This window comes from Melanaphis sacchari, unplaced genomic scaffold, assembly GCF_002803265.2.
Source record: "Melanaphis sacchari strain LSU unplaced genomic scaffold, SCAv2.0 Contig86_pilon_pilon, whole genome shotgun sequence".
Lineage (NCBI taxonomy): Eukaryota > Metazoa > Arthropoda > Insecta > Hemiptera > Aphididae > Melanaphis > Melanaphis sacchari.
The window spans coordinates 284,234-308,716 of NW_020271611.1; the positions used below are offsets into that span (position 1 = coordinate 284,234).

Below are 24,483 nucleotides of genomic sequence, written 5' to 3' on the forward strand. Positions count from 1 at the left end.
ATGTATATATATATATAATATTAAAAAATAAAATAATGTCATGATTATTTTTTAAAGAACTTGTCAAATAGTATTCTTATTATGTTTCCTGGAATCGCATAAATTAACATAAGAAAAAATAATACAACAAAAACAACTAATAAAACAATTAAAAACTTTGTTTTGTTAGCTACGAATAAACTTCGGAATATATACTTGAATGGATCTATAATTGTTTTTAGGTAATGAGTTGAAGGTCTCCTGTTAATTTTAAATCATAGATTATTATTAAGTAACTATTAACAATGAAGCAATATAGAATTACTTTGGTACGGGCAAAGGCTGGGGCCCTTCTCTACCAAATCCAGCTGGAAATTTATCCGCTTCTTCCTTTGTCATTATTTGAATATCGGCATTTACTTTACCCTTAATATATAATTAACAGAATTCTTATTATTTTATTCCTAAGAAAATCTTAAGACGTGACCCGCATGGGCTCTCTGTTTTTATAAACTTACAACATCGAAACTTTGCATTCACAGTAGAACTAATTTTGTCTGGTTAGTTTTAATTTTAAAGTTGATTGGTCTATTATAAAACTTTAGAAAATTATCTATGATTTATCGTTGCTATTTTATATTTTAAATTTTAAATGAGTAACTAATGTTAAATATTGAAATATATAAATGATCACAATTTGTTTAAAAATTTTCAATTTCGTAAAAAACCAACAAGTTATTACAAATAATGTTCTTACCTAAGTTTTATCAAAAGTCATTTCACTATAGTATTAAAAGAATAGTAACATACAATTTGTTCTACTAATTGCAAATTTACTATGTTGTATTTTTTTAGGCGAAATTTTCGAAAATTATTTGAACGCTTACTACAACAGTATTTTTATTGTTTTCCGTGGAAATGAACGGCCACCAACCACTTGTTTTTTTCACTTTGAACAAATTTATTCGAGACATTTTAGATAAGTTATGCATCCACGATGATTTCGCACCACGAGGCATATTTTTCAAGTTTAAAGTCAAAGAACCTAAATTGTGCGGGTTAATAATAATACAGCATGGTATGAGAATTAAAATTATACAGATAATAAAAAAATTTATGACAAAATGTTTGATTTACCTATGTAGGAATCTGGTGATAACTGATCATTATCCCAAATTTCTAGATGTAACTTTGGAGTAAATTTTTGTTCTTCATGGTATATACCGAAAACGTTTTTTTTTCTGAAGACAATAATATTTTCTGTTTTATTATAAGGGAATGTGAATTTTAATCGCCAATTGAACAATCCTTCGCCGTTCAATGATCGATAATGAACGTCTGTAGAAAGTTTTTCGACACCAGGTAACCATCTAAGACACAAAATAACGTCATAAAAATTTAAATACACCTATTTAACTATAAGAACCCTTTGATATAAATATCACTGTGTTTTTCTTTTGTAAAAAAGTTGTTGTCCACGAGTTTTACTTCAGTGACAGACCAAATAATTACACGAAGTTCGTAAAGTTCGACAATTGGTGGCTTAATATCTACCATTTCAGGAATATTACTATTTTTAGGAAACATGTCAATCCACATTTCTAGTGTGCCCTTAAAATGTAAAGTTTTTTTTGTTATATTATCATGTGTATAACACATTTTTATTATACTTGATGTAAATTCGGCATATCTGGATTATATAATGTTCTAGTCTCTACATATTCGGGTACTAAATGATAACCAACAACTGGCATCTCTTGCCAATGGTTTAGTACATATAATGCCAACGATTGTCTATCAGTTTCAGTATTTTCACTGTGAACATGAAATGTTTTAGAACCAATTGTAACTCCATCCTTCGTATATATTGGATGTTTCAATGAATATAATGAACATAGTTTATGTAAAATTTTCGAAGGTTTTTCACTATCTCTCCAGCGATTGTATCCATTCCTACAAAATGAACAAAGTTTTTAAAAGATTTATGTATAAAAAAATAAGCATAAATATGATGATAAATTTTTAAAATTATACCATTTTTATAGATGTAGTTTAAAAAAGACAGAATGAAAGTAAATAGATTTGCAGGCATCACAGAGTGATATACACACTTAGCTACCTCAACAGTCAATATAGGTACTATGTATTGTGTATACACCTATTGGTTATTATGCATGTCAACACTTTATAATAGGTACTTACAATAAACTTTTTAACTTAACGAACATCTTTAAAAATGTATAAGGAAGAACTTGGTTGGATTTCTTGTGATTTTTTGAAAATGTTCGTGAGTGTTAAAAGTTTATTGAAAAAAAAAATGAATTTTCAATCAGCCGGAGAAATAAAATTTAAAATAGCAGAACTTTAAAGAAAGTTTTTAACAGTGCTATTTTCAACAATGGCAGAGATATATTCAACAGTTTGTTAATGCTGTTGACAATTACTTAAATGTAGTAAAGATTATAAATTTTAACATTTTAAGAAACTATTTTTATTGAAAATCTCAGTTTTTTTCATATCTTGCGTATACTCGAATAAGTTTAAGTTATAAATTACACGAACTATTGTAACAGTTCTTATCAGAATATTTTTAAGTATGAGGAGGTTACTTTAAAATGCATTATTACAATACGTGACATTATCTCTACCAATAATTGTTCTAAATATGGTCTTTTTATTGTGTACTTATTTAAATTTAATATTTATCATTGTAAATATTTAGTTTTAGAATGAGTATTGAAATGTACACTATTTTAACGCTGCACAAAGTACATTCATAAATTGGTTACTTGTTATATTGCTTTGGTAGTCCACAGTGAGCTCTATGTTTGCTAAAATATCTTGATTCAATATCAATTGTCGTTTCACCAATTAATTCATCTTTCCCAATTCTATCATAATCCATGATTCTAACTTTTAACATAGAACATAGTGGAAACGATATTTCTTTTTCATAACACCTTGTTAAAATTAAAATACATTTTTCTTATTACTGAAGATAAATTATTTGTATTATATTTTTACAAATTATTAAAATAAATAAATTTTTATTATTTCCTAGCCGAATCTGAACAACCTAATAAAATATAAATTATTCATATATCGATTTGGGTAATTCTTGTAATACTTTAATATAAAAATTAAACGAAAATGTGTAATTTGAATAACGTTTTTAATATCAGTTAATATTTATTAAACGAATTCTATTGAGTAACAAATTCAACAAATTTTTGATTGTTTTTAAGCAAAAATTTTATTTTTATTTATTGTATTGAAAATATTTTTTATCGTTATCATTTAAGTTTTTTACTTTTTTGAATGACATACATTTTTAATTTCATATCCCAAAAAACGTAAAAATCAACTTTTAGCTGAATTTAAATAAAATATTTAAAAATTTAACTTCAAACGACTAGTTATTAATTAGTTATTTATAACCATTTAAAATTTTTATGAATAGAGACACTGAGTGAATTGCACAGGGTTAACTTGAAAAATATTGACCTACCGCTCTCTACTTTTATAACTTTAAATACATATTCTTAATTATTCACTTGTTCAAAATTTGATTTTTATATGTTAAAATTCATAAAAAAATATTTTGCTTCGATATGCAAAGTTAAAAATACATAATATAATTATATATAAAAAAAAAATTAAAATACAGCAAAATTTTCAAATTATATAAAAATATATATTTTAAATAATAATAATAATAATGTTCTCAAAAATTAGTGTATATTTTTAAAATAATTATCTTGTAGGTGTGTGTTATATATAACTACCGTGGAGAACATATAAAAAAATCATCCGTTTACAAATACTTTTTAACGTAATCAAATTTAATTTATCTTTTAATAGTTATTAGGTATAATAATCATCAATCAAATATAATACTACACCAGAGTCATAAATATTAAATATAATATTATTATTTATATGTACCTACAACTAAACTATATTATGTTTAATTTATTTACCTGCCAAATACAGGATTTAATGTTTTAGCAACGTAATTTTTGTTATCTGTAATTTGAAGGGATTTCCCTAAAACAATTTCTACATATGGATCTGATAATCCATTTATATCACCGGGATGTAAGTTATATGCTCTCAATATATAAACACGCACAACTACTTTACATTTCTTATTTGATTTTAATCCTGGCCATATTTGAGGTGCCGAATTAGACAATAATAACTTTTGAACCGTTCCTTGTTCTTCATTACCAACTGGTATAGGATACAAATGCACGTTACCCTATGAATATGCACATGTACAAAATGTGAACAAAAATAAAAATGGTAAGTTACGTTACAGTAATTACAAATATATAAATAATAATAATAAAAAAAAGATATTGCTGTATTCAAGAAAATCATAGCTGTATTAATTTGTCACAAATAGATTAAAAGATATAGGTATTAACATTGGCACTATACACTTGTATTTTACTTATAAAACAATACTATCAGACAGGTTTTTTAGATAGAAAACTAAGGTATAACTTATTAAAAATTACAAATCAATAATAATTACTTTTAACACGCCAATAACTGTTGCTTTTTCATTCTTTTTATCAAATTCATAAATTTTGAATTTTTTTAAATTGTCTTCAAATCCATTAAATTCTGGAATGCTTTCTAATTCATGATTGTAAATCTGATTGAAAAAAATACTTATTAAAATCATGATTATTAGTCATTACTTTAAAACTATACATGTATTGTTGTTGATTTAATTTTTGAATAATGTTTAGAAACATAAGTCTTATTTTGGAGAAATTTGCTTGAAATATTTAATAACACACTTACGTCTTTATTCTCTTGGAATTTTTCCTGTAACCAATTAATTTATAATTAAAAAAAAAAAAAAATGTACTTATTAGACAATATAATTAAGAAATATAAATTAACCATATTATTGGACAATATGTTTTTTTATTTCCTTGAACAACTAATATTGGAAAATAGTGTAACACAATGACCTATCCTTTGTAAAATATTTACTCTATAGTATTAAAACATTTTACAACCTTTTGATATTTAAATCCGTAATATTTTGTCCACCAGTTAAATTCTTTTTCGTCTTCTTCGAGTTCGTCATCAATCAAAGGATTATATTTATTTCCAAAGTAGCTAATATAATTTTTCAAACGATTTGAAATCCAATAAGTAAATACATTTAAACACGGAAGTATATAACACACAAAGTTGTACAATAATGTTAAAATAAATGTTACGTGTTCAATTATCCACAAAAATGTGTTTTTTAAGTAAATTGGAAAAACAATGTCAAATTTTTGTTTTATAAAATTGCAATCAAATTTGAAATTAACCTGGAAAGTTTTTTTTTTAAATACTAGTTTTTAAAATTTTAATGCATTGATTACTTTTGATGGGCTTTTTTTTTTAATTTTTTCCTTTTTTTCCTCTATTTCGTTATCATCTTCTATTTCTAAAACTATTCATTATGGTTAAAAACAACAATAAAACTGAATAAAAATTATTAACTTATTTACTTGAATAACTTAGTTGTTCATTCCATTGAGTTTTTGGTATAGTATGAACTATAAATTCATTTAAAGGCTGAGAAACACATATTCCAAGTGGAGTATAAGAATTTTTTATAACATTTTTAGTAAAAAGTTGAAAACTTATAGGGGATATAAGATTTGGATCTTCAGGTAATTCCTTTAAAATAAAATATTGTATTATTTAAATCGTTAGAATAATAATATTTTATTTTATACTTACTAAACTGAAAACAAATTTTTTATTATCTATATCTGGAAAATTTGGAAAGGAGTTAAAATTTTGAATTACATCAGAATCAATTGATAAACTCGAGCATAACAATCGTACAAATGGTTCATGTAAACGTATGTTAAATTGGCGCAATCCCCAAAATAGCACAACTAATCTGAAATAAAATATGATGACAAGTAAATTTTATTTTGTATATAATTGTTGTAAAAAAAAACTAACTGATAAACACAAAATTTGGGTTGTACATGTTTCAATAAGGGGACGTTAAAAGTCTTTTTGGTTTCAGTTAATTCATTAGACATAATTTGTGAGATTTCAGCTGCTATATAAATTTTACCAATTTTTTCTGAACCATCCACTATGTTATACCAGTTTAATGTTTTAAGTGAAGAATTATTAGTTTCTTTTATATTGATAACTGTAAAGGCAATAACATCCTAAAAAATATAATTGTCTGCATTAAATTGAATTAATCATATTTATTATGATGCATTTACTTCTATTAGTTTATTCTTTTCTATGCCTACGTGACATAATTGAATAATTACATATATTGGTGTACTTTTATTAGTATCTCCATATCTCGTAAACAAAATTGGCTTAAATAAAACCGATACATTCCAAGAAGTTGATACATTTGAGTCGACTGCCTATTACATGTATTATATTTATAACATTTTGAATCATTTTCAGTTTTCAATAGTATAAAAAACATTAAAATAATAAAAATAAATTATTGAATAATAACTTAGTGCTATCTTAATTAATACAGTTATTTTAAACAATCTCAATTGTTAACACCTATACTGATTATCACGAATTTATATGATTTAACAGAATATCCTTACTTTAGTTGTTATTGAATGTCCGTTAAAAATTATTCGTGTCATCAAATTTAACTGACTGTATTTTTTGTAACATTTTTCAGTAAGAGCAACTTGACTTATATGTGCTCTGAGTTGTAAAAACTAGATTTGTTTTGATGAAACATGAATGTAATGTACATGAAATATACGCATATTATTTATTAATAAATAATTAAAATTACTGTTTTTTCATATAATTTATAATTATATTGTGAACATGGCTGATCACTGCAATTATTATACAAAAGTCCAGGAATTTGTCTTAATCCCACTTTAAAATCCTCGTATGGTCCTATCCAAAATATAGTTTCCATAATTCCATCAAATACATTTTCTTTTATTTTAGTGGACTATCAAGTATTAAAATATTACGTGTTATAAAAATATAAAATGTTATTTGTAATGTTATTTTAGGTTAGTTTGATAAATATTATAAAAATAAACGTTTTATATTAACATTATTTATTTGAATAAATTACTAACCAAAAACCAAGGCCGAATTCGTTTACAAAATTTTCCTTTACATTCTGAAATTTTAGAATACAAAAAGTTTCTTGTTTGAATTTGACATCCTAATACGATTTGTTTACCATCATGTAAATTTAAGAAAATATTGGGTGGGCCATTATACGACTGAAAATAAAGTAAATTATATCTACGTTATAAAAAAAATGTGTACCGTTCTGCTATGTATCGAGTGGGTCACTATTATTAGTGTGTTAAATTTAAATTTAATGATATATCAATGTATACACAAAAGATTCTTAGCGGTAACGGTCTGTCAGCCTACATAAATTTTAACTTGAAATAATTACAAAAAATAATTGTTTTTATATCCCTATTTTTTATTTTTTGTTTCAGTATGACTAATTATGTTTTTATGAATTTATAATTACAAAATAATTTATATATTTTTGAGATTTTAACAAATTTTATCAACATTTTAATTTTAAATGTTTATAATAAAATATTATGACTTTAAATTTTCGATATTTTTAGTTGAGGAATTAAAAATTTATGAAGAGCTTTGTATTAAGTTTCAAAATCTTTAAATCATTTTGTAAGTATATATACTTGTTTTAAGTAATTTCTTACAACGGTTGTCATATTTACTAATGTATTACCAAAATATCTATAGACAAATTATACATTATATAAAATATAATTTTTATACATATGATAAAATAATAAACTGAAAATTTTTACTTTGTTTTTATGACATATTAATAACTGATCAAACGTATCTTTAATTCTGTTCATTAAAATGGATACATCTGTTACACTATACAAAAGATTGGAAATCGTTTTAATTTCTTTTAAACAATATTGTTTAAATAGCTCCTGTAAATATAATCAGTATATATAAAATAATATAGTATAATATAATTAATTATATTCCAGAGACATATTTAAAAGGATTTAACAATGTTGGTTATCGAAGGTTTTTTTGGTTTATATTGAAAACTAAATTTATAGTATATTGACCGTAATGACGTTGCTAAGGAGATTAAAGATTGTCGTAGCCCTTCAAAATTTAAGGAAAATTTTAAAATTTCTCTTGGTATTCTGTTAATTTATAAGTTCAATATAACCAAGTATTAAAATCAATATTTGAATGGAAGTTGTTATAATAACCTAAAAACTCATAAACCCTGAATTAGCATACCAAATTTACGAGGAAGTGAGAGATTTTCGCCATTGGTTTGTTAATTTAAATTCTTGGCAGATAACGTTTAAAATAGAACTTTTTTGACGGATTATAAGTTATCTCAATACGGGACTATTTAAAACATTTATTATACTATATACTTGCGTACGCACTACAATTTATGCATATTTTTTTTTAAATAGCAATGCTCATTTTTGACACCAAAATTAATTCTTACACACAATATTGTGTTTCTAAATTCATAATTGACTAAATAAAAGTAATTTAAAGTTAATCATGAGTATATTTTTTTTCCAAACTCTCACTGAGAAAATAATTGATCATTAATCGTTACATTTTTAGTTTGAAATAATATACTATATTATAACAGATTATTTCCTAAACAAAAAAAAGATTGCATTTGAGATTAGTTTGTAATAGGCCCGTAAAATATTAACTGAGCCCAGCCAACATAATTAAATAAATATAATAAATAATTTTTAAATTTAATTTTGGTTTAAAAAGAGTGTTGTTAGTGGGCGACTTTTTTAATTTAAGCTTTTATGTTATTGTATACATATTTATCTAACGCTTATTGTACGTACTTTGCATAGATTGTAAAATTTAAACAAAAAATAAAAAAAAATTTGATTTAGTCTTTGTTCATTTTAAGATTTTTAAATTGAATCATTAAGTTGAGTGAAATAGTGTTTTAGATTTTTAGAATAATACTACGATATTCTACTTAATATATTCTATGTAGTAATACATTCATATTTAGGTGTTATTCAATATTCATTAAATACATTATTCAATGAAATTAGTCTAATAATAATATATAATTTGTACAACAAAATACCATATTATTGACACAAGACGTATGAATATGTTTATGCAGTTTTATATTTTTACTGTATGATTGTTTAAATTTTTCATGATGGATAATTAATTTCTTAATCATTTTACGGATAATTTCTATTTTACTATTACTAGACTGTTGATCATTAAATTGACGACAAGCCTTAAAAATGCAAGTTTCCTGTACAGATGAAAATAATTTTGTTGCATAATATAATAAATTAAAATATATTTAATAATTAAAATAATTTTACCATACTACTAATTGTCTTAGATAACAAATTCATAGAAAACATTGCGTAATATTCAATACTTGGTAAATTTGTAACCAAAAATAAGCAGGGTTTTCTATCTTCTTCAATCAATAATTTATAAAAATCGTTTTCTAACCTCACTACTTTGTACTCTGATGTCTTAGAGTTAATAAGCTCTGAAAATAAAAAATAAATTACAATTACTAAAATTGTAATTCTTATTTACTGTACTCATAGATTATGGTTAGATTTGGAAATCTGAATTTAACTATAAGCTTATAACTTATACTATTAATGTAGTTACCTTTGAAATGTATCAAAAGCAATATTCTTATACTTAGGTAGGTATTATACACACATAAAAATAATCATTTGATACAAAATAAATATTAACAAATAAAACATCATGTTTTTAAAAAATGAGTATAAATTTATAAGTACCTATTATATGTTTATATATTTATAGTCAAATCAGGCATTTTTTCAATTATATAAAACAGTAAAAATTGTATGTAGAAATTAAAATTTATGGTACGGAGTTTTACTGAATTCTTATACTGTTGTAGACAAATAATTAATTTATTCTAATAAAATGTCAATTATTTATAATTTTGTGTTATTATAATTAAGTATCTATTATTATATTATTTTCAACATCATATAATAAAATCAAAAGTAAAAAAAAAATTTATCAAAAAATATTATTTACTTATTTTATTTATTTATTATTTTCAGTATTCTAAGCGATTAAGCCAATACTTGAAACGAGCTGAAGTATCTAATTATTATCTTCAACACTAAATCTGTATTATACCAGCTTTTTTGTCAACTCAGTTAATATACTGTTCCGCATAATTATTTTAAAACCCATTTGTATTTCAATTATCATGACAGATTCACGATCTACTTTTGGAAAATTAGAAATAATTTGGTTACATAAAAAAGTTAGCATAATTTTTCTTTATTTTGGTTATTATTTTTATTATTGTGTTTATAATATCTAACACCTTTATTAGTTGCTATTTTTTTGGAATTACAAGTTGAAAAAATTGATACTAATAAATATTTTAATTTCAGTTTGAGTAATATTATGGTTATTATTAGATGCCTATTGCTCAATTTTATCCCTTCCACCATTCTGGTGTTTTATTGATTATACATTAAAGTCTAATGATTAGACAATACTAAAGTGTTATAAATTTGTAATCATTTTTCATTGTGACTAGGTACAAAAGCAGTTATGTGGAAATTGATATACTCGTAGTGTTATAATTATCACTCGAAATTATTAATATTTAAAATTCTATGTATTTATTTTATTATTTACTTATCCTTGAGTAATTATTTAGTACTTATAAATTTGTATATATTTGATATAGCTCAAGCGTTCAACGACGTTTGACAAAAAAGGACTGATCTTTCTTTCTCACCTTTGAGACATAAAAATGACCATGAATAACTTTCAAATTCACTTAAATCACTTAAATAAATAACAAATTCAGGTCAATTAATGGATAATTAAAATAAATAATCACATTTCATTTTTATATTTTATTACGTTTTAAAAACAAACGACTGTCTTTCAATTCAATTAAATATTTAAGATAAACAAAAAACAATTAACTTGGACTACTTACAATAAAAATAGAAACAATTTTGTCATTTTAAAACTCTCTGAACTTTTATATTTTCTTCATTCAAAAATTTCACTTAACATAAAATTTTATTCTATAAATAAATAAATAACTGATACTTCCTACAATGATTTATAGTATCCAAATTTAAGAATCGATTTAAATCTTAAGCTCAAGCATAATTTTATCTCAATCAATCAAATCAATGAATCTACGTATGAGTATATTAACTAAATTTTAGTTACTAAATTTATTGGTTAGTTACTGATCAGTGTTACATCTTAAACCGTACTTTTTACAATAACATAAAATCACGACACAAGTCGTGTCACTGGATATCATCCTCTTCCATTATATCATGTAATTTTACTTTCTAAACTCTTATCAAACATTTAATTTTTAATTTTATAGATTTTGAATATTCATAACTATTTATTTATTTTTAAAAACAATTGAAAATAAAGTTGGTACTTACCTCGTTTGTTTTCACTTTCCGTAGCTAAATTATATTCACTATAATCCATTGTTATTGTCATATTTTTTGAATTTATAAGATTTTTATGTACATGGTTTACACATAATATAACACCAATTATTATAATTGGAATATACATTAGGTCCTAAAGTCATTTAAAAAAATATATATTATCTTCAAATAGCAATTTTACACATTGTTAATTTTTAATAACTATATTATATATTCAAAACCTAGTTATGAATAATTCACAATTATTGTGAACTACTATTTAAACATTTTAAAATTTGATTTCGATCATTTTATAAAGTTATTTTTTTATAGTAATTATAAATATTATATTGTATTTATATTATTCCATTTTTATAGTTATTTTTTTTTATATAGTTTTTTTTATGTATGGAATAAAATAGATAAATCCTTGTTTCTAAAAAAATTTGATAATGCTTGGTTTATCCAAAAAATCAAATATGTGCACTCAATTATTTTATTGTGTACCTACTTAATTCCCAGTATAATTCAATGCATATATTAATGATTATTAATTACCAATTACGTATATTTATTACCTCTTCAAGAATTGAATCTATATCATCAATTTGCAATCTTTCAAAACTTTCAACTTCGGAGGGTACTAATTCAGTTTCCACGGATAATAGTATTCTGCCAAAATATTGAGATTCCAATGTCGTAAAATGCAAGAAAGCTGGACCAAAACACGGGAGTCCATCTGTAATTTTTTTAAATTGGTATATTGAAATATTTAATTTAAATTAAATACAACCATTTCCTATAAAATCATGTATAGATATCATTTTGCTAGCCATAATTTTTCCACATAAAATAAATTTAAATCTTATGATTGGGCATAACGGCGGATATACGTTTATTATCGAATAATGTTTGTTCCAATTTAATTCTGTTCCGTTCAAGTTCAGCAATATACTTGTCTATTTTAAATATAATAAATTTAACACTTTTTGTTTTATTTATTTTCTAGATGATTAGATACTTCAGGTGCTTCTCCAAAATCAATTGACAACCATTTAGGACCTTCATCATGTAAGAAACGGATCACTTCACCTCTGTGTAATTTAATAGAATACTTGGCTAAATGAGTTGTGGCTATTCTAAATCCATTCGGAATAAATAAATCACTGAAATTGTTGTATATAGTTATTATGTATAATGTATATGTATATATATATGATTTTTAGTAAACAATATGCACAAATAAGTTGTAGGTATTGTAAAACAATTTCAAACAAATTTTCTAATATCAATGTAACTATAAATACATTGATATTCGATATAATTGTTGATGTTAACATATTAACTAACTAAATACAATAGAATTTTTATTTTTATAGAAAATACATTCAATAATTTGATCAAACATCACTGACTATATAATAAATATAACTAGCCAATTATTATTTATAGAATATTATACATGTATTTTTATTTCTATGTATATTTTATCCATTAAAATGTTTTATTTATCGTATAGGTATAATATAGATAGAACAACGAATCGTAAACTTTTTTATTCATGGAGCTCTTTGGTTATCGAAAAAAAATTTACGGAGGTCTAAGTTTTATGAATACTCATTATATACACAAATCGTAAAAAATGATGCATTATCTTTTAAATTTGTTTCTTTGTAAAGCGTATAAAATAAAATATTTTATAAAATTATTAAAAAAACATATTATTAATGATTTATATTATCGTTTTGACTATGAAACTAAATATACAAGTTTATTGATATTAAATATTAAAAATTAAATATTATTTTAATTTAATTTAATTTAGTTGTGTCCATATTCCATACCTTAGTGTCCTAGTTTGAAAAATGCTGACATAGAATATAAAATTTATAAAAACGTATTTTTTTCAGAGTAAAGAAAAATCATCAATATATTTATTTTCAATAATATTATTATATTATTGTAAATTATTTATGAAATAAAACCGATACTAAAAAGTTATTAAATCTTGATGCACATTACAAATAAATATTGTAATTGTTTATTACATACCAATAATAGTATTTAAAGTAATTATAATACAAAAATGTATACATTTGGCTTCTATAAATATTTTGTACTAACTTTTTATTAAATTTGATGTCTTCTATTGTGGAACCTAATGATTTAGATACGATAAAATTGTTTATCATATGTCTCTCATAAAACATAACTATATCACATTTTAAATATCCTGTAACTCCCAAGTCATTTTTTCCATAATTGATTAAAGCTAACCATTTATTACGAAACTGTTTGTCTGTTAAAAATAAATAAGTCAGTAAATATGTATTTTTTTAATAGAATTACAAATATTTTTTTAATATTTTTTACAATATAAAAATAATACTGCATGCTTCAAGTTTAAAAGAAATTTTTGTTAATTAATTGTACCTAAACTTCCCAGTAAATTATATAAGATAATAAAAATAATAAAAATAATACCAAACAATGAGAAAATGTACGTGAAATTTTTTTACTTTTTTTGTTATAATTCAAAATTAATCTATTTTTTTTGAAAATACTAAAATGTATATAAAATATGATACCTAATAAAGGCACATAAAAATTTTTACTCTCCGCGAATAATAGTTTTGAATAACAAAATAAAAACTAAAATCGTTTTTCATTTAAATATCTAATATTAATAATATCATCCAAATTTGCACTCAAAATTTCTACAGAAATGAGTTGTGTCATATTTTTTTATATTTGTTGATTATATGAAGCTACTAATGATAAAACTTTTATTAACAACGTTAATAAAATACATTGTACGTTCAACAAAATTATTTGCAAATTTGATAATTTTGAATTGCATGTAATTAAAGTTTTTGATTTTAAATTACAAAAAAAAAAATATATCGATTTTGTATAAAAATTACAGTTTTTCCAATTTTTTTTCTTTTATTTTGAACAGTAATTTTTAATTTTAACCTCTCAAAAGTACAAATTTCTTTCCAAAACCGATTTTCCTATTAAAAATCGTGTACACATACTTTAAAAATACACATCATTGTAAAATTAATACATATACCATTCCGCTAAAAATGTAAATTATATGTTTTATAAAGATTAAAGTTATACAAAATAAAAAAAAAAATATATTTTTAAAGATAATAATCCTTTAATGTTAAATTAACATTCTTGTAATTACTTTTAGAGTTAAAACCATCATAAAATCTTATCACTGATTAATTATAGTCATAATTCTATTAATCGTCCAAATAAATTATGAAAAAATAAAGTGGCATAAAAACTAATTGTTGATTACCTGGTTCTGACCAAATTGTAGATATTTGTATAATGACACTCCCAAGAATAACTGTTTTTAGTTGTGATAATATGTTATGCGACTCATACACCTTTAAAAATATGAACGTTCATGTGGGTAGTACACTTACATTTATAAACAATTTAATGTTTAAAATAAACATTCTATAATTACTTACGGTAATAGTAATGTGCATGTTCAATATATTATTTAATGGCGATGTTGGAAGATCAATTATAAATGTCTACAATTAGGAATTAATTAAATTATAAATGTATGTTATTAGTGAAAATAATCTCTTGTTTGATAATAAGTTATTACTTTGAAATATGATGGGGAAGTTGATGCTTTTCTGATTGTTGTTTTACCACGAAAATATAACGGAACTTCAACAATAACATATGTGTCAATGTGACTTTTACAATAATCTTTTCCTTCAATTACATTTATCATAATTTGGCTTTTGATTTGTTTTGTAGGTAATTCAATTTCACCTAGGTAATCAAGGTTATCCATATTATTTAAATATTTAAAAAATATAAACATTTATTTTAGAAAATAAGAAATTAGATACATACAAAAAAAAATAAAATAAACAAAATACCCACAATAGTAACCATAGAATCATGAATTTCGTTATATATTTATTTAATACTACCTGAATTATCCGGCTTTGCCCGTGTATAGGTAGTTTGTGCTTTCTAAAAATTTTACTTAATTTTATCAAGTGCTAAATAGTAATAGTAGCTAAATTATAAATAAAACAAAAATGTTATGATCATTCGTAGGTGTATTTGGTACAACTCTGTAAAAAAAAATTGGAAAAACGTTAAATAGTTTCGTCACAAAACGGAAACATAAAAAAGGGCTGTTCTTTTATATACATAAAGATATATTATGTTATATTCTATAAATTATAAATATGTAGTTGTATTTTTGTAGGCATGCATTATAAAAAAGGTGTGTTATTTTATTTTTTAATGAAAGGTTTAATTTAATTAATTAATTTAAAACTAATTCTACTAATTGATAGATACTTGTATCTATCATCAATTAAACACTTTTTCTCGTTGTTACTAATAATCATTTTTTTAATTTTCATCACGAACTTTTTAACAATTAATAGATACTTACTTGAACCTATTAAACAAAGAAGATGTAACGACAGTTGATATGTTTAAAACTTATCGTACTAAACAAATAAGTTTTACGCATGGTCATATTTTACAATATGATATACTATAATTTGTAATAAATCATGCTGAAAACTATATAGAAACATAAATGGAAATTCTATCTACGATCTACCGACAAAATTGAGTAGCAGAAATTATTCGATGAAATATCAACATTTATTATCGGTATATTGTGTAGAGTCGGATAATTTTAAACAATGGACGGAATATTCTTATATAATTGGATATGTTTTCAATTTTACCCATTTTGTGTGAATGTGTTGAGCGTAGATGTTTTAGATTTTTTGTGTAGCTTATCATTACATATTAGAATAGACAATTTGTTTCAATCATCAACTTTGAAAGTAGTTTTTGTTTAGTACGTATTTAGCAAACTTGATCTAGATTTTTAAAAATAACATAAATAACAAAAAAACGCAATACAAATTTTTGATAAAACCCATTTTATATTTTTATTGTTATTCAAAAATAATAAAACCAATATGACTTGAAATTAGGACTTACATACTTTAATGAGGTAAAAACGATGGTGCAATTAATATTTTTCAATTGGAATGGTTTCGATATTAAAACCTTTTAATTTTTTTATTTTGATTTGTTTCATAATAATTATGAAAATTATTGTCGAGCTATGACGTAATATTTAAAATATTTTACTTTTTTTAAGACATTTGAGATTTTTAGTTATTTTTTATTGTTTTTTCGTATTATGTTGGTGGTTGATAAAATAATTATTTCTTGCTAAAAAATCTAGAGCATAATATAATATATATATACATATATATAGTATTTTCAGATTATTTTTTGGAAAAGATTTTAAAGCTTAAACTTTGACTAAATTAAAAATTAAATAACGAAATTTTCTCAAAGCATTTTTATAGTAATTTCGTTATAATTCTGAAACTATTAACCGTTGCATCTTGAAACACAGCAAGTATTTTATTATTTCTTCTATAATAATTACATTATTATTGTTTAATAGGTACATATCACCGATGTCCAGAAACACGATCTAAGATCTTTGAATAGTTGAATGTACAGGTATCATAACAATAGTTAAATTATTGTCCATGACGAAAATAAATTTTTATCGCACTATTTTCGTACTATGACCAATCACCATTTATCATAGATCTTAAACGACTAGTGAGAGCTGAAAAAAATGAAAAGTATGAAAGCATGTTTTTACGATTAAACTTTATTACCAAGACGGTCTCTTAACAGACTCCAAAATTATAGTTTAATAGCAGCTAATCGTAATGGTTGAATAATGTTAACAATATTCATAAACATAAATACATAATATAATATTTATGTACATACCTACTACCTATTATAATATTATACTACACTTATAGGTATATAGTATATTACACGGACTAAAATAATAAGCGACGATTCGCTTAATTGAAGGACACATTTGTGTAACAATGATTTCGCTGGTACCATAAACAATAAGCACATTTTAGAAGATATATTAAGATAAATGGTTTTATCAAAAACCGTTTTAAAAACAATTGTATGTCAAAATCGTTTACTAATTACTAAATTACTAAAACTTTGCTCCAATCACAATATCCGATTTTTTTAATGGTTTAGTATTTCTGGTAGCTTTGATAAAACGTTTAATACAATAAAATATCTCTTTTAGAATCGTTTTAGCTTTACACAAAAATCATATTATTTCGTGTCAGTAAATAGTCAAAAAACCGTTGACTTTCGTTACCTCCATAAGAATTCATTTATTGACAATTGTAATATTAATTTACACATAATTATTTATAATGTATAATGTATCAATTATATCACACCCGTGTATTAATGTTTCATAAGAATATTATGTTGCTAAGTTATTAGAAGGTATATTATGACTCATTGTATAACCATGTTTACATATGTTTGATTTTATGTATCTAAAATTGTATAAACTGTAGTATATTTTATATAGTATACTCATTATTGTTATTTTATTATATTTTATCCCTGAAAAATGAACACACATATAAAAGTCAAACCGATAAGAAATTTTGTCAAAGAATATGATGATCCAAGACAGTAAGAATAAAAAAAATGGGTATTAAAAATGTAGGTTTTATTTAAATTAACAATTTTCTATAGAATGCATCATGCTTTACAAGAACAAAAAAACGCCTTTTCTAGACTGGATTTAATAAAAAAAAAAAGAGAGCAATTGGATATCGATATAGAAAAACTTAATATTGAAATGAGTGAATTTAAAAAATACGTACACGTCAAATCACTTAAAGCGGAAGTACGATATACATTATAAATATAACTATATTAATATAAAGGAGCGTCATAGAACGTAAACCAGTGTTGACCATAGATTTATATACATTATATTATGTAGATTGTAGGTATATTTTTAAGTATCTTGAAATATTAATAAATAATAAGTTATTCAAATCCCTTCCCACTTCGGGTATACCACCGAGTCTGGTCGAAATTATAATAAAAATAGTATAACATTTCATTTAAAGTAAAAAAAGGTCTGTTTCTTTACATTTTGGTCTAAATTAAAAACTGCATTCTATTTTCATAAAAATAAATTTTTAAGGTATGATATGAGTAATGAGTATATTATATAATATAGAGTATATGAAATCAAAATCTGCGAATAAGATTCTTTCCCTATTCAAATGACGTTGAATAAATTTAATAATTAACAGTTTTGGCATATTAAATAAAAAAAAATACAAATATTTAATAATATACACTTTATCTTATGTATTAATTTTCATTTATTTTTTATAATTTAAAATATTGATAGGCCAATATAAGTAAAATAAAAATAAAATACCAAATAGTTAATAATATAATGCTCTATAATAGATCTTTTTTTATTTTGTTACAGGATTACATAGACACGATTGACGAATGTGAAAATATTATTAGAAATGAAAAAATGAAACAAGAAGATTATCAAAAAAAAATTAAGTCTATAAGTATTAACATAAAAAAATTAGAAAGAACGGTTCAAGATGCAAGGTCACGCATTATAAGTTATAAACCTTATGAGGTATGTTATACTGTTATCAGTACAATATTAGTACAACAATATGCTAATGTGAAAACTATTTCCAAAGCATTTTTGTTCACGTTTTTTAAAATAACACCAAATACTTCAACCAGACTTAATATTGTAAATTGTAATTTTATTTAAGGTGATATGATTATTGGTGTACTTTCTACATTTTGCGAATATATCAAATATTTCTTTTTGATACACTAAAACTGGAGCTTGCAATTTTTAAGTATCAAGCATCAATCTTTTATTTTTTAGAATCATGATTCCAATCTTAACACTCTATTGAATAGTTTTATTTTAAATAAAAATGACTGTAGTTAAATTTACAAATATAGTCAAATGATCAAATCAACTTGTACAAATTTAAACTAAAATCCAAAAACCAAAATCTAGCGTTAAAATTAAGCACTTAAAAAAAGTACCTACAGTTTGTATAACACTTATCATCACCAATAGGAATAACATTTTTATTTTATTTTATTGAACTTAAGCCCGGCGACTAGGGCCATTAGCTGTTGTAGGGGTTATGAACTGTGGTAAGGGGAAGGTTGGTACGGTAAGTTGTTTTTACGATTGTTACGGTTGTTACGGTTATTACGGTTGATAGCAAACACATGTATATGTGGCAAGGTTTTAAACCACTATTAACTCGAATGGTCACCCATCCGGTAGCTAGTAGCTGTGGCCGTTACTTACTCCCAGTCATAACTGGTAGCAGCCAACACGCCACCCTAAGCCACAATAACATTTTTATAATTTTTGAAAAAGAGTATTTATTATTTCAATACTTCTTACTATACAATTTAAAACCATAAATCTCAATATAACCCGATTTGTCCATGCTGTAAACTAAAATAATGAGTTTTACAACTAACATTGAATCGCAAAACATTGAATATATACAAATATATATTATATTTATATTGATTTATTAATTTGTATTAATATTATATTATAAATTCATAAGTTTTTCGATCCTATCTTTAGAAATTTATTTCAAAAGTGATTGCGAAAAACCCTCGATATGAAAATGTGTATGACATCATTAAACATGTCGAAGAAATGGCTTGTATAAGAAACATAGGTTCAGCATTAAAAGTATCTGATTTTAATGAAAAAGAAAAAACAAATAACGATAGTTTAGAAAAAGTATTATAAAATATTACTAAGATTTTTTATCCAATTACATAATTATTTGTAATTTTTTCAATTTGTTATAATTTTAGATTCAACATAAGAAAATAAAAAATAAAAAAATAACTTTAAATGTACACTTTAACGAACCTCGGACTTATCTAGATGAACTTAAGAAAGCTGATTTACAGTATATTAAGAAGAAGGCAAACATTAAATCTGAATATACCACTAAAGTAAAATAAAATATTCTTATGCATTGTGCGTTATTAAGTATTACGACCTACAATATAAATTTACCCAAAAAATTGTTTTCGAGCAGTCAATAATAATTATTATTAACTATACAAAGGTCTTTTTTTTTAATCCTTAGATCATTCTTTCTTAAATTTATATCATTTTTTCTTTTAATTTAAATAGGTATAATTCTGGTATATATTTAGTTTTAATCTGTGTAATCCTCATACAATTATTTTTAAATCCTCAGTATTTTAAGACATTAATATTATACTTATATCTTATAACTTATTAGATACATTTAAATCCTGTCAATCAAATTTACCTTAATTCGAATCTGGATATAATGAAAGAAAAACATAGATTTTCACAGTTGAAAGACTTCCAAAACGAAATACAAGAAAGAGAAAAAGAAAATAACTTTGTATGAAAACAAAGAATTATTATTTTTACAAAAATTTAAATTTAAATCTAATTGTTGAAATTTTTTTAAAGGTTTTCAGTTCAATTTTACATCAGTATAGGGAATTATTTTTGAAAAATAATGGAAAATTACCAACAGAATTTCCAACAGCAGAAGAACAGTTAACATACATTTTTAATTTCTACAAAACACTAGTAAAACGATTTGAAATTTATGAAAACCTAATATCAGGAAAAAAATCAGTAAAAGATTATATTTCGGAAACAAAAAACCAAAACTCTAGAACATTTCCTAGTAATCACAGTATTAAGTCTGATTGAAATATTTGGTGTTATTTTAAAAAACGTGAACAAAAATTCTTTGGAAATAGTTTTCACATTAGCATATTGTTGTACTAATATTGTACTGATAACAATATAACATACCTCATAAAGTTTATAACTTTTAATACATGATCTTGCATCTTAAACCGTTCTTTCTAATTTTTTTATGTTAACACTTATAGATTTAATTTTTTTTTTTGATAATCTTCTTGCTTCATTTTTTCATCTCTAATAATATTTTCACATTTGTCAATTGTGTTTATGTAATCCTATAACAAAATAAAAAAAGAGCTATTAGAGCATTATATTATTAAATATTTGGTATTTTATTTTTATTTTACTCATATTGGCCTATTAATATTTTAAATTATAAAAAATAAATGAAAATTAATACATAAGATAAAGTGTATATTATTAAATATTTGTATTTTTTTTTTATTTAATATGCCAAAACTGTTAATTATTAAGTTTATTCAACGTCATTTGAATAGAGATAAAATCTGATTCGCAGATTTTGATTTTATATACTCTATATTACATAATATACTCAATACTCATATCATACTTTAAACAGTTAAACATTTATTTTTTATGAAAATAAAATGCAGTTTTTAATTTGAAGAAATAGACCTTTTTTACTTTAAATGAAATTTTATACTATTTTTATTATAATGTCGATCGGACTCGGTAGTATACCCGAAGTGGAAAGGGATTTGGATAACTTATTATTTATTAATATTTCAAGATACTTAAAAATACATCTATAATCTACATGTAATGGATTTGAAAGATATGAGGTCTTTGGCAATTTAACAGTTTTAGTAATTAATATTAATCTATCAAAATTTACAAAATGGTTGTAAATATGGACTTATATCAAATTTTAAATAATTTCATTATTAAATGGAAAAATAGGAATGAGCATACTTATTGATTAATCACCTTAAGCTTTCAATTTTTAAATCTTTCAACTCCTATCACACTATAATTTGTAACTATAGTAATTGAAATATACTAACAAAATAAAATATTTTTTAATTTATCAGTTAAAATATTATAATTCATTAAATTTCCGAAGAAAAATATTTTTTGAATTTTATTTGTTAGTACTTCTATAATTTATATCGAAGATGTTACGGATTCAATTCGAAATCTCAAACTCAAATATAAAAAAATATGTGTTTATAAATTTAGCCATATGTATTGTGAGTATATACCTTAATGTATATAAATTTTATACTAGTATTAATTTTATTATTATTTAAATTTTATGGTCCTTGTCATTGTCTATTGGGAGTGATTCAATTTCGTAAATTAAATTAAACCACAGCGTCACTTACGTTATATATAAATATGTTCATCCCTTAAACGACAATATAACGCAGCGTCCAAAATGTTTCAAAATTAGTTCTGGAGGCTATAACATCCAACAATTATACACTGTGAAATGCGAATTATGATTAAGAGAAAACTTTAAATTAAGATATTTACATCAATTTAATGCTTTTAAAATTTTCGAACACTTCTTAATATTTAACACGTTAAAAGTGTAATATCTATACGTGTGGTTACGAATTTGTTACCAACTGAAACTTAGTTTAGTTAAACATAATATGCAAATTTTCAGCTTAAATAATCAGCTTCGCTCGCGGTTAAAAAAATACAGTCACCATAAAATTATACAAATAATTATTAAAAAATCTTTACATAAAAAACGCTTTACTTATTCTTTTTTTATATATACAATAATTAAAACATATACATGCGATGTTAGTATAGTCAATAATTTTACACAAGGTATTGACGTATTTCGAGTTAATAAATTCAGTAAACTACATTACATTCTTCATTGTCGTCGGAGCTGTATTAAAGGTAAGATTGAATCTTTCACATACTAAATCATGCATAAACCGAAATACGGTGAGTTAAAAATTTAAAAAAAGTATTTGCTGATAGATCAAAACATTATATAATAATTTATGTTTTTTTAGGGGAATATCATTAGTGCTATGCCTTACGCACTGATCCTAACGGCAATCGGATGCGTTTTTGACACTTTTTCTGTTTTTTTCCGCACCACTGAGTACATAACTATATTTATTATCATTATTATTTTTTTTTTAGTTCAGTATTGAAGTCAATTTTTTTACTACTGTTATAATACTAAAATGCCAATTAATTGGTAAAATATTATTTTTAAATAATATTTTTAAAAATATTTTTTGTTGAAGTTATGATAATTCGAGTTGGGCCTATATCAAATTTCTTCATTGTATTATGAACATTTTCAGTAAGTACCTATACATGTATAAATATATTATAAAACATAACGATTATTTTTTTTTAAATAAAAATTAATTAATTGAATAATATTTTTAAATAGATTAACTAAGTAAATGAACAAAAGTCATAAGTACAAAGTAGAATTTAGCAAATAATATTTTAAAAATATATTTATGATAATACAACAAAATAAAATCAAAATAACTTTAGCTAAATTATTGGGTGTAGACGATGATCTTTTATATCGAGAATCGTATTAAAAAAATAATCGTTCTAATAATTAACACTACTATTTCCTGTTAAACTTAATTTATACCACTGCTATACTTACATAACTATAGTGTATATTTTATATAGTTCTCCTGTATATGTTCCTCTACATATTGATGTTATATTGTTATTGGCTGCATTCTATGACCGTGGCTCAAAAAAAACAAATAAGACTCCAATTGGGCTTATATGATGTAGATACAATATAGAATTATCCTGCTCAAAAGGAAAAATATCTACTATGAGTTACATTACATTTTACAAAATATATGGTGTGATACGCTTTGAGTTTATTGCCTAACAATATTTCTATTTTTAAATCATCTTTTAAATTTTCTAAATAAAATTAAACTCTTTATACTATTCTTTAGTATTATAGCTGAATTAATCCTGCTTTAATTTAAACAAAAATATATTACCTACCCCTACCGGTTACAATCTATTAAAATTAATTTATGATTTTGAAAAATAAAGATTATGCTGGTTATGATATAACTATAATTTATATAGTATACAAAAATTAACAGTATTTATGAATTTTTATTTTATTATTAGAAGAACTTATACAAAATATAAATTTAGATAAAGTATATATATATATATATTATTTTTATTCCATTTTATCATGAATTTACAGTTATAATTTGTTACTTCTAGACATATAAAATATCCAGTGTTCCAAACTAAAAACATGCAATTATCTACGCGAGAAACAGTTTAAAAATTTACTTCATAATACGTTAATGTTTGTATAAAATTATCAGTTCTTAAACTTAAAAA

The 24,483-nt window shown here is 23.1% G+C and overlaps 4 protein-coding genes across 4 annotated transcripts; 2 read left to right on the forward strand and 2 right to left on the reverse strand.

Moving 5' to 3' along the window:
• Nucleotides 1-44: 44 nt before the first annotated feature.
• LOC112602357 (fer-1-like protein 6) lies at nucleotides 45-6,328 on the reverse strand. The gene is made up of 14 exons (XM_025350391.1): nucleotides 6,311-6,328; nucleotides 5,968-6,185; nucleotides 5,806-5,902; nucleotides 5,502-5,673; nucleotides 5,373-5,443; nucleotides 4,520-4,642; nucleotides 3,960-4,240; nucleotides 2,769-2,939; nucleotides 1,650-1,932; nucleotides 1,406-1,590; nucleotides 1,117-1,349; nucleotides 867-1,024; nucleotides 305-405; nucleotides 45-240 (listed from the first exon to the last, which is right to left on the reverse strand). Exons 1-14 carry the CDS (start codon nucleotides 6,326-6,328, stop codon nucleotides 45-47), a joined length of 2,307 nt encoding a protein of 768 aa, XP_025206176.1.
• Nucleotides 6,329-6,578: 250 nt separating this feature from the next.
• On the reverse strand, nucleotides 6,579-14,688 carry LOC112602358. The gene is made up of 11 exons (XM_025350393.1): nucleotides 14,671-14,688; nucleotides 14,551-14,557; nucleotides 13,599-13,773; nucleotides 12,496-12,640; nucleotides 12,268-12,433; nucleotides 12,053-12,213; nucleotides 11,484-11,628; nucleotides 9,375-9,550; nucleotides 7,098-7,247; nucleotides 6,797-6,964; nucleotides 6,579-6,716 (listed from the first exon to the last, which is right to left on the reverse strand). The coding sequence occupies exons 1-11, from the start codon at nucleotides 14,686-14,688 to the stop codon at nucleotides 6,579-6,581; spliced, it is 1,449 nt and encodes a 482-aa protein (XP_025206178.1).
• Nucleotides 14,689-17,973: 3,285 nt separating this feature from the next.
• Nucleotides 17,974-21,147, forward strand: LOC112602359. The gene is made up of 7 exons (XM_025350394.1): nucleotides 17,974-18,038; nucleotides 18,102-18,255; nucleotides 18,859-19,023; nucleotides 20,020-20,181; nucleotides 20,259-20,402; nucleotides 20,699-20,827; nucleotides 20,899-21,147. The coding sequence occupies exons 1-7, from the start codon at nucleotides 17,974-17,976 to the stop codon at nucleotides 21,145-21,147; spliced, it is 1,068 nt and encodes a 355-aa protein (XP_025206179.1).
• A 1,133-nt stretch (nucleotides 21,148-22,280) lies between these two features.
• LOC112602373 lies at nucleotides 22,281-23,945 on the forward strand. Its single transcript, XM_025350414.1, has 5 exons — nucleotides 22,281-22,355; nucleotides 22,948-23,022; nucleotides 23,142-23,233; nucleotides 23,382-23,440; nucleotides 23,791-23,945. Exons 1-5 carry the CDS (start codon nucleotides 22,281-22,283, stop codon nucleotides 23,910-23,912), a joined length of 423 nt encoding a protein of 140 aa, XP_025206199.1. The 3' UTR covers nucleotides 23,913-23,945.
• The last annotated feature ends 538 nt before the right edge of the window (nucleotides 23,946-24,483 follow it).

What these genes read in the sequence shown, in the direction of transcription:
- LOC112602357 (XM_025350391.1), bottom strand. An exon ending in ATATGCCGAATTTACATCAA is followed by an intron (nt 1,591 to 1,649) that starts GTATAATAAAAA and finishes TTACATTTTAAG; the next exon opens with GGCACACTAGAAATGTGGAT. An exon ending in ACAATAAAAATACTGTTGTA is followed by an intron (nt 406 to 866) that starts GTAAGCGTTCAA and finishes TTATATATTAAG; the next exon opens with GGTAAAGTAAATGCCGATAT.
- LOC112602359 (XM_025350394.1), top strand. Translation starts at nt 17,974, where the DNA reads ATGAACACACATATAAAAGTCAAACCGATAAGAAATTTTGTCAAAGAA. An exon ending in GAATATGATGATCCAAGACA is followed by an intron (nt 18,039 to 18,101) that starts GTAAGAATAAAA and finishes AATTTTCTATAG; the next exon opens with AATGCATCATGCTTTACAAG. An exon ending in TCAAATCACTTAAAGCGGAA is followed by an intron (nt 18,256 to 18,858) that starts GTACGATATACA and finishes ATTTTGTTACAG; the next exon opens with GATTACATAGACACGATTGA.
- LOC112602358 (XM_025350393.1), bottom strand. An exon ending in GGAAAGTGAAAACAAACGAG is followed by an intron (nt 9,551 to 11,483) that starts GTAAGTACCAAC and finishes TTTTATTTTCAG; the next exon opens with AGCTTATTAACTCTAAGACA. An exon ending in CTAAGACAATTAGTAGTATG is followed by an intron (nt 7,248 to 9,374) that starts GTAAAATTATTT and finishes CTTTATTTTCAG; the next exon opens with TCGTATAATGGCCCACCCAA.
- LOC112602373 (XM_025350414.1), top strand. Translation starts at nt 22,281, where the DNA reads ATGTTACGGATTCAATTCGAAATCTCAAACTCAAATATAAAAAAATAT. An exon ending in TCGTCGGAGCTGTATTAAAG is followed by an intron (nt 23,023 to 23,141) that starts GTAAGATTGAAT and finishes ATGTTTTTTTAG; the next exon opens with GGGAATATCATTAGTGCTAT. An exon ending in GTTTTTTTCCGCACCACTGA is followed by an intron (nt 23,234 to 23,381) that starts GTACATAACTAT and finishes TTTTTGTTGAAG; the next exon opens with TTATGATAATTCGAGTTGGG.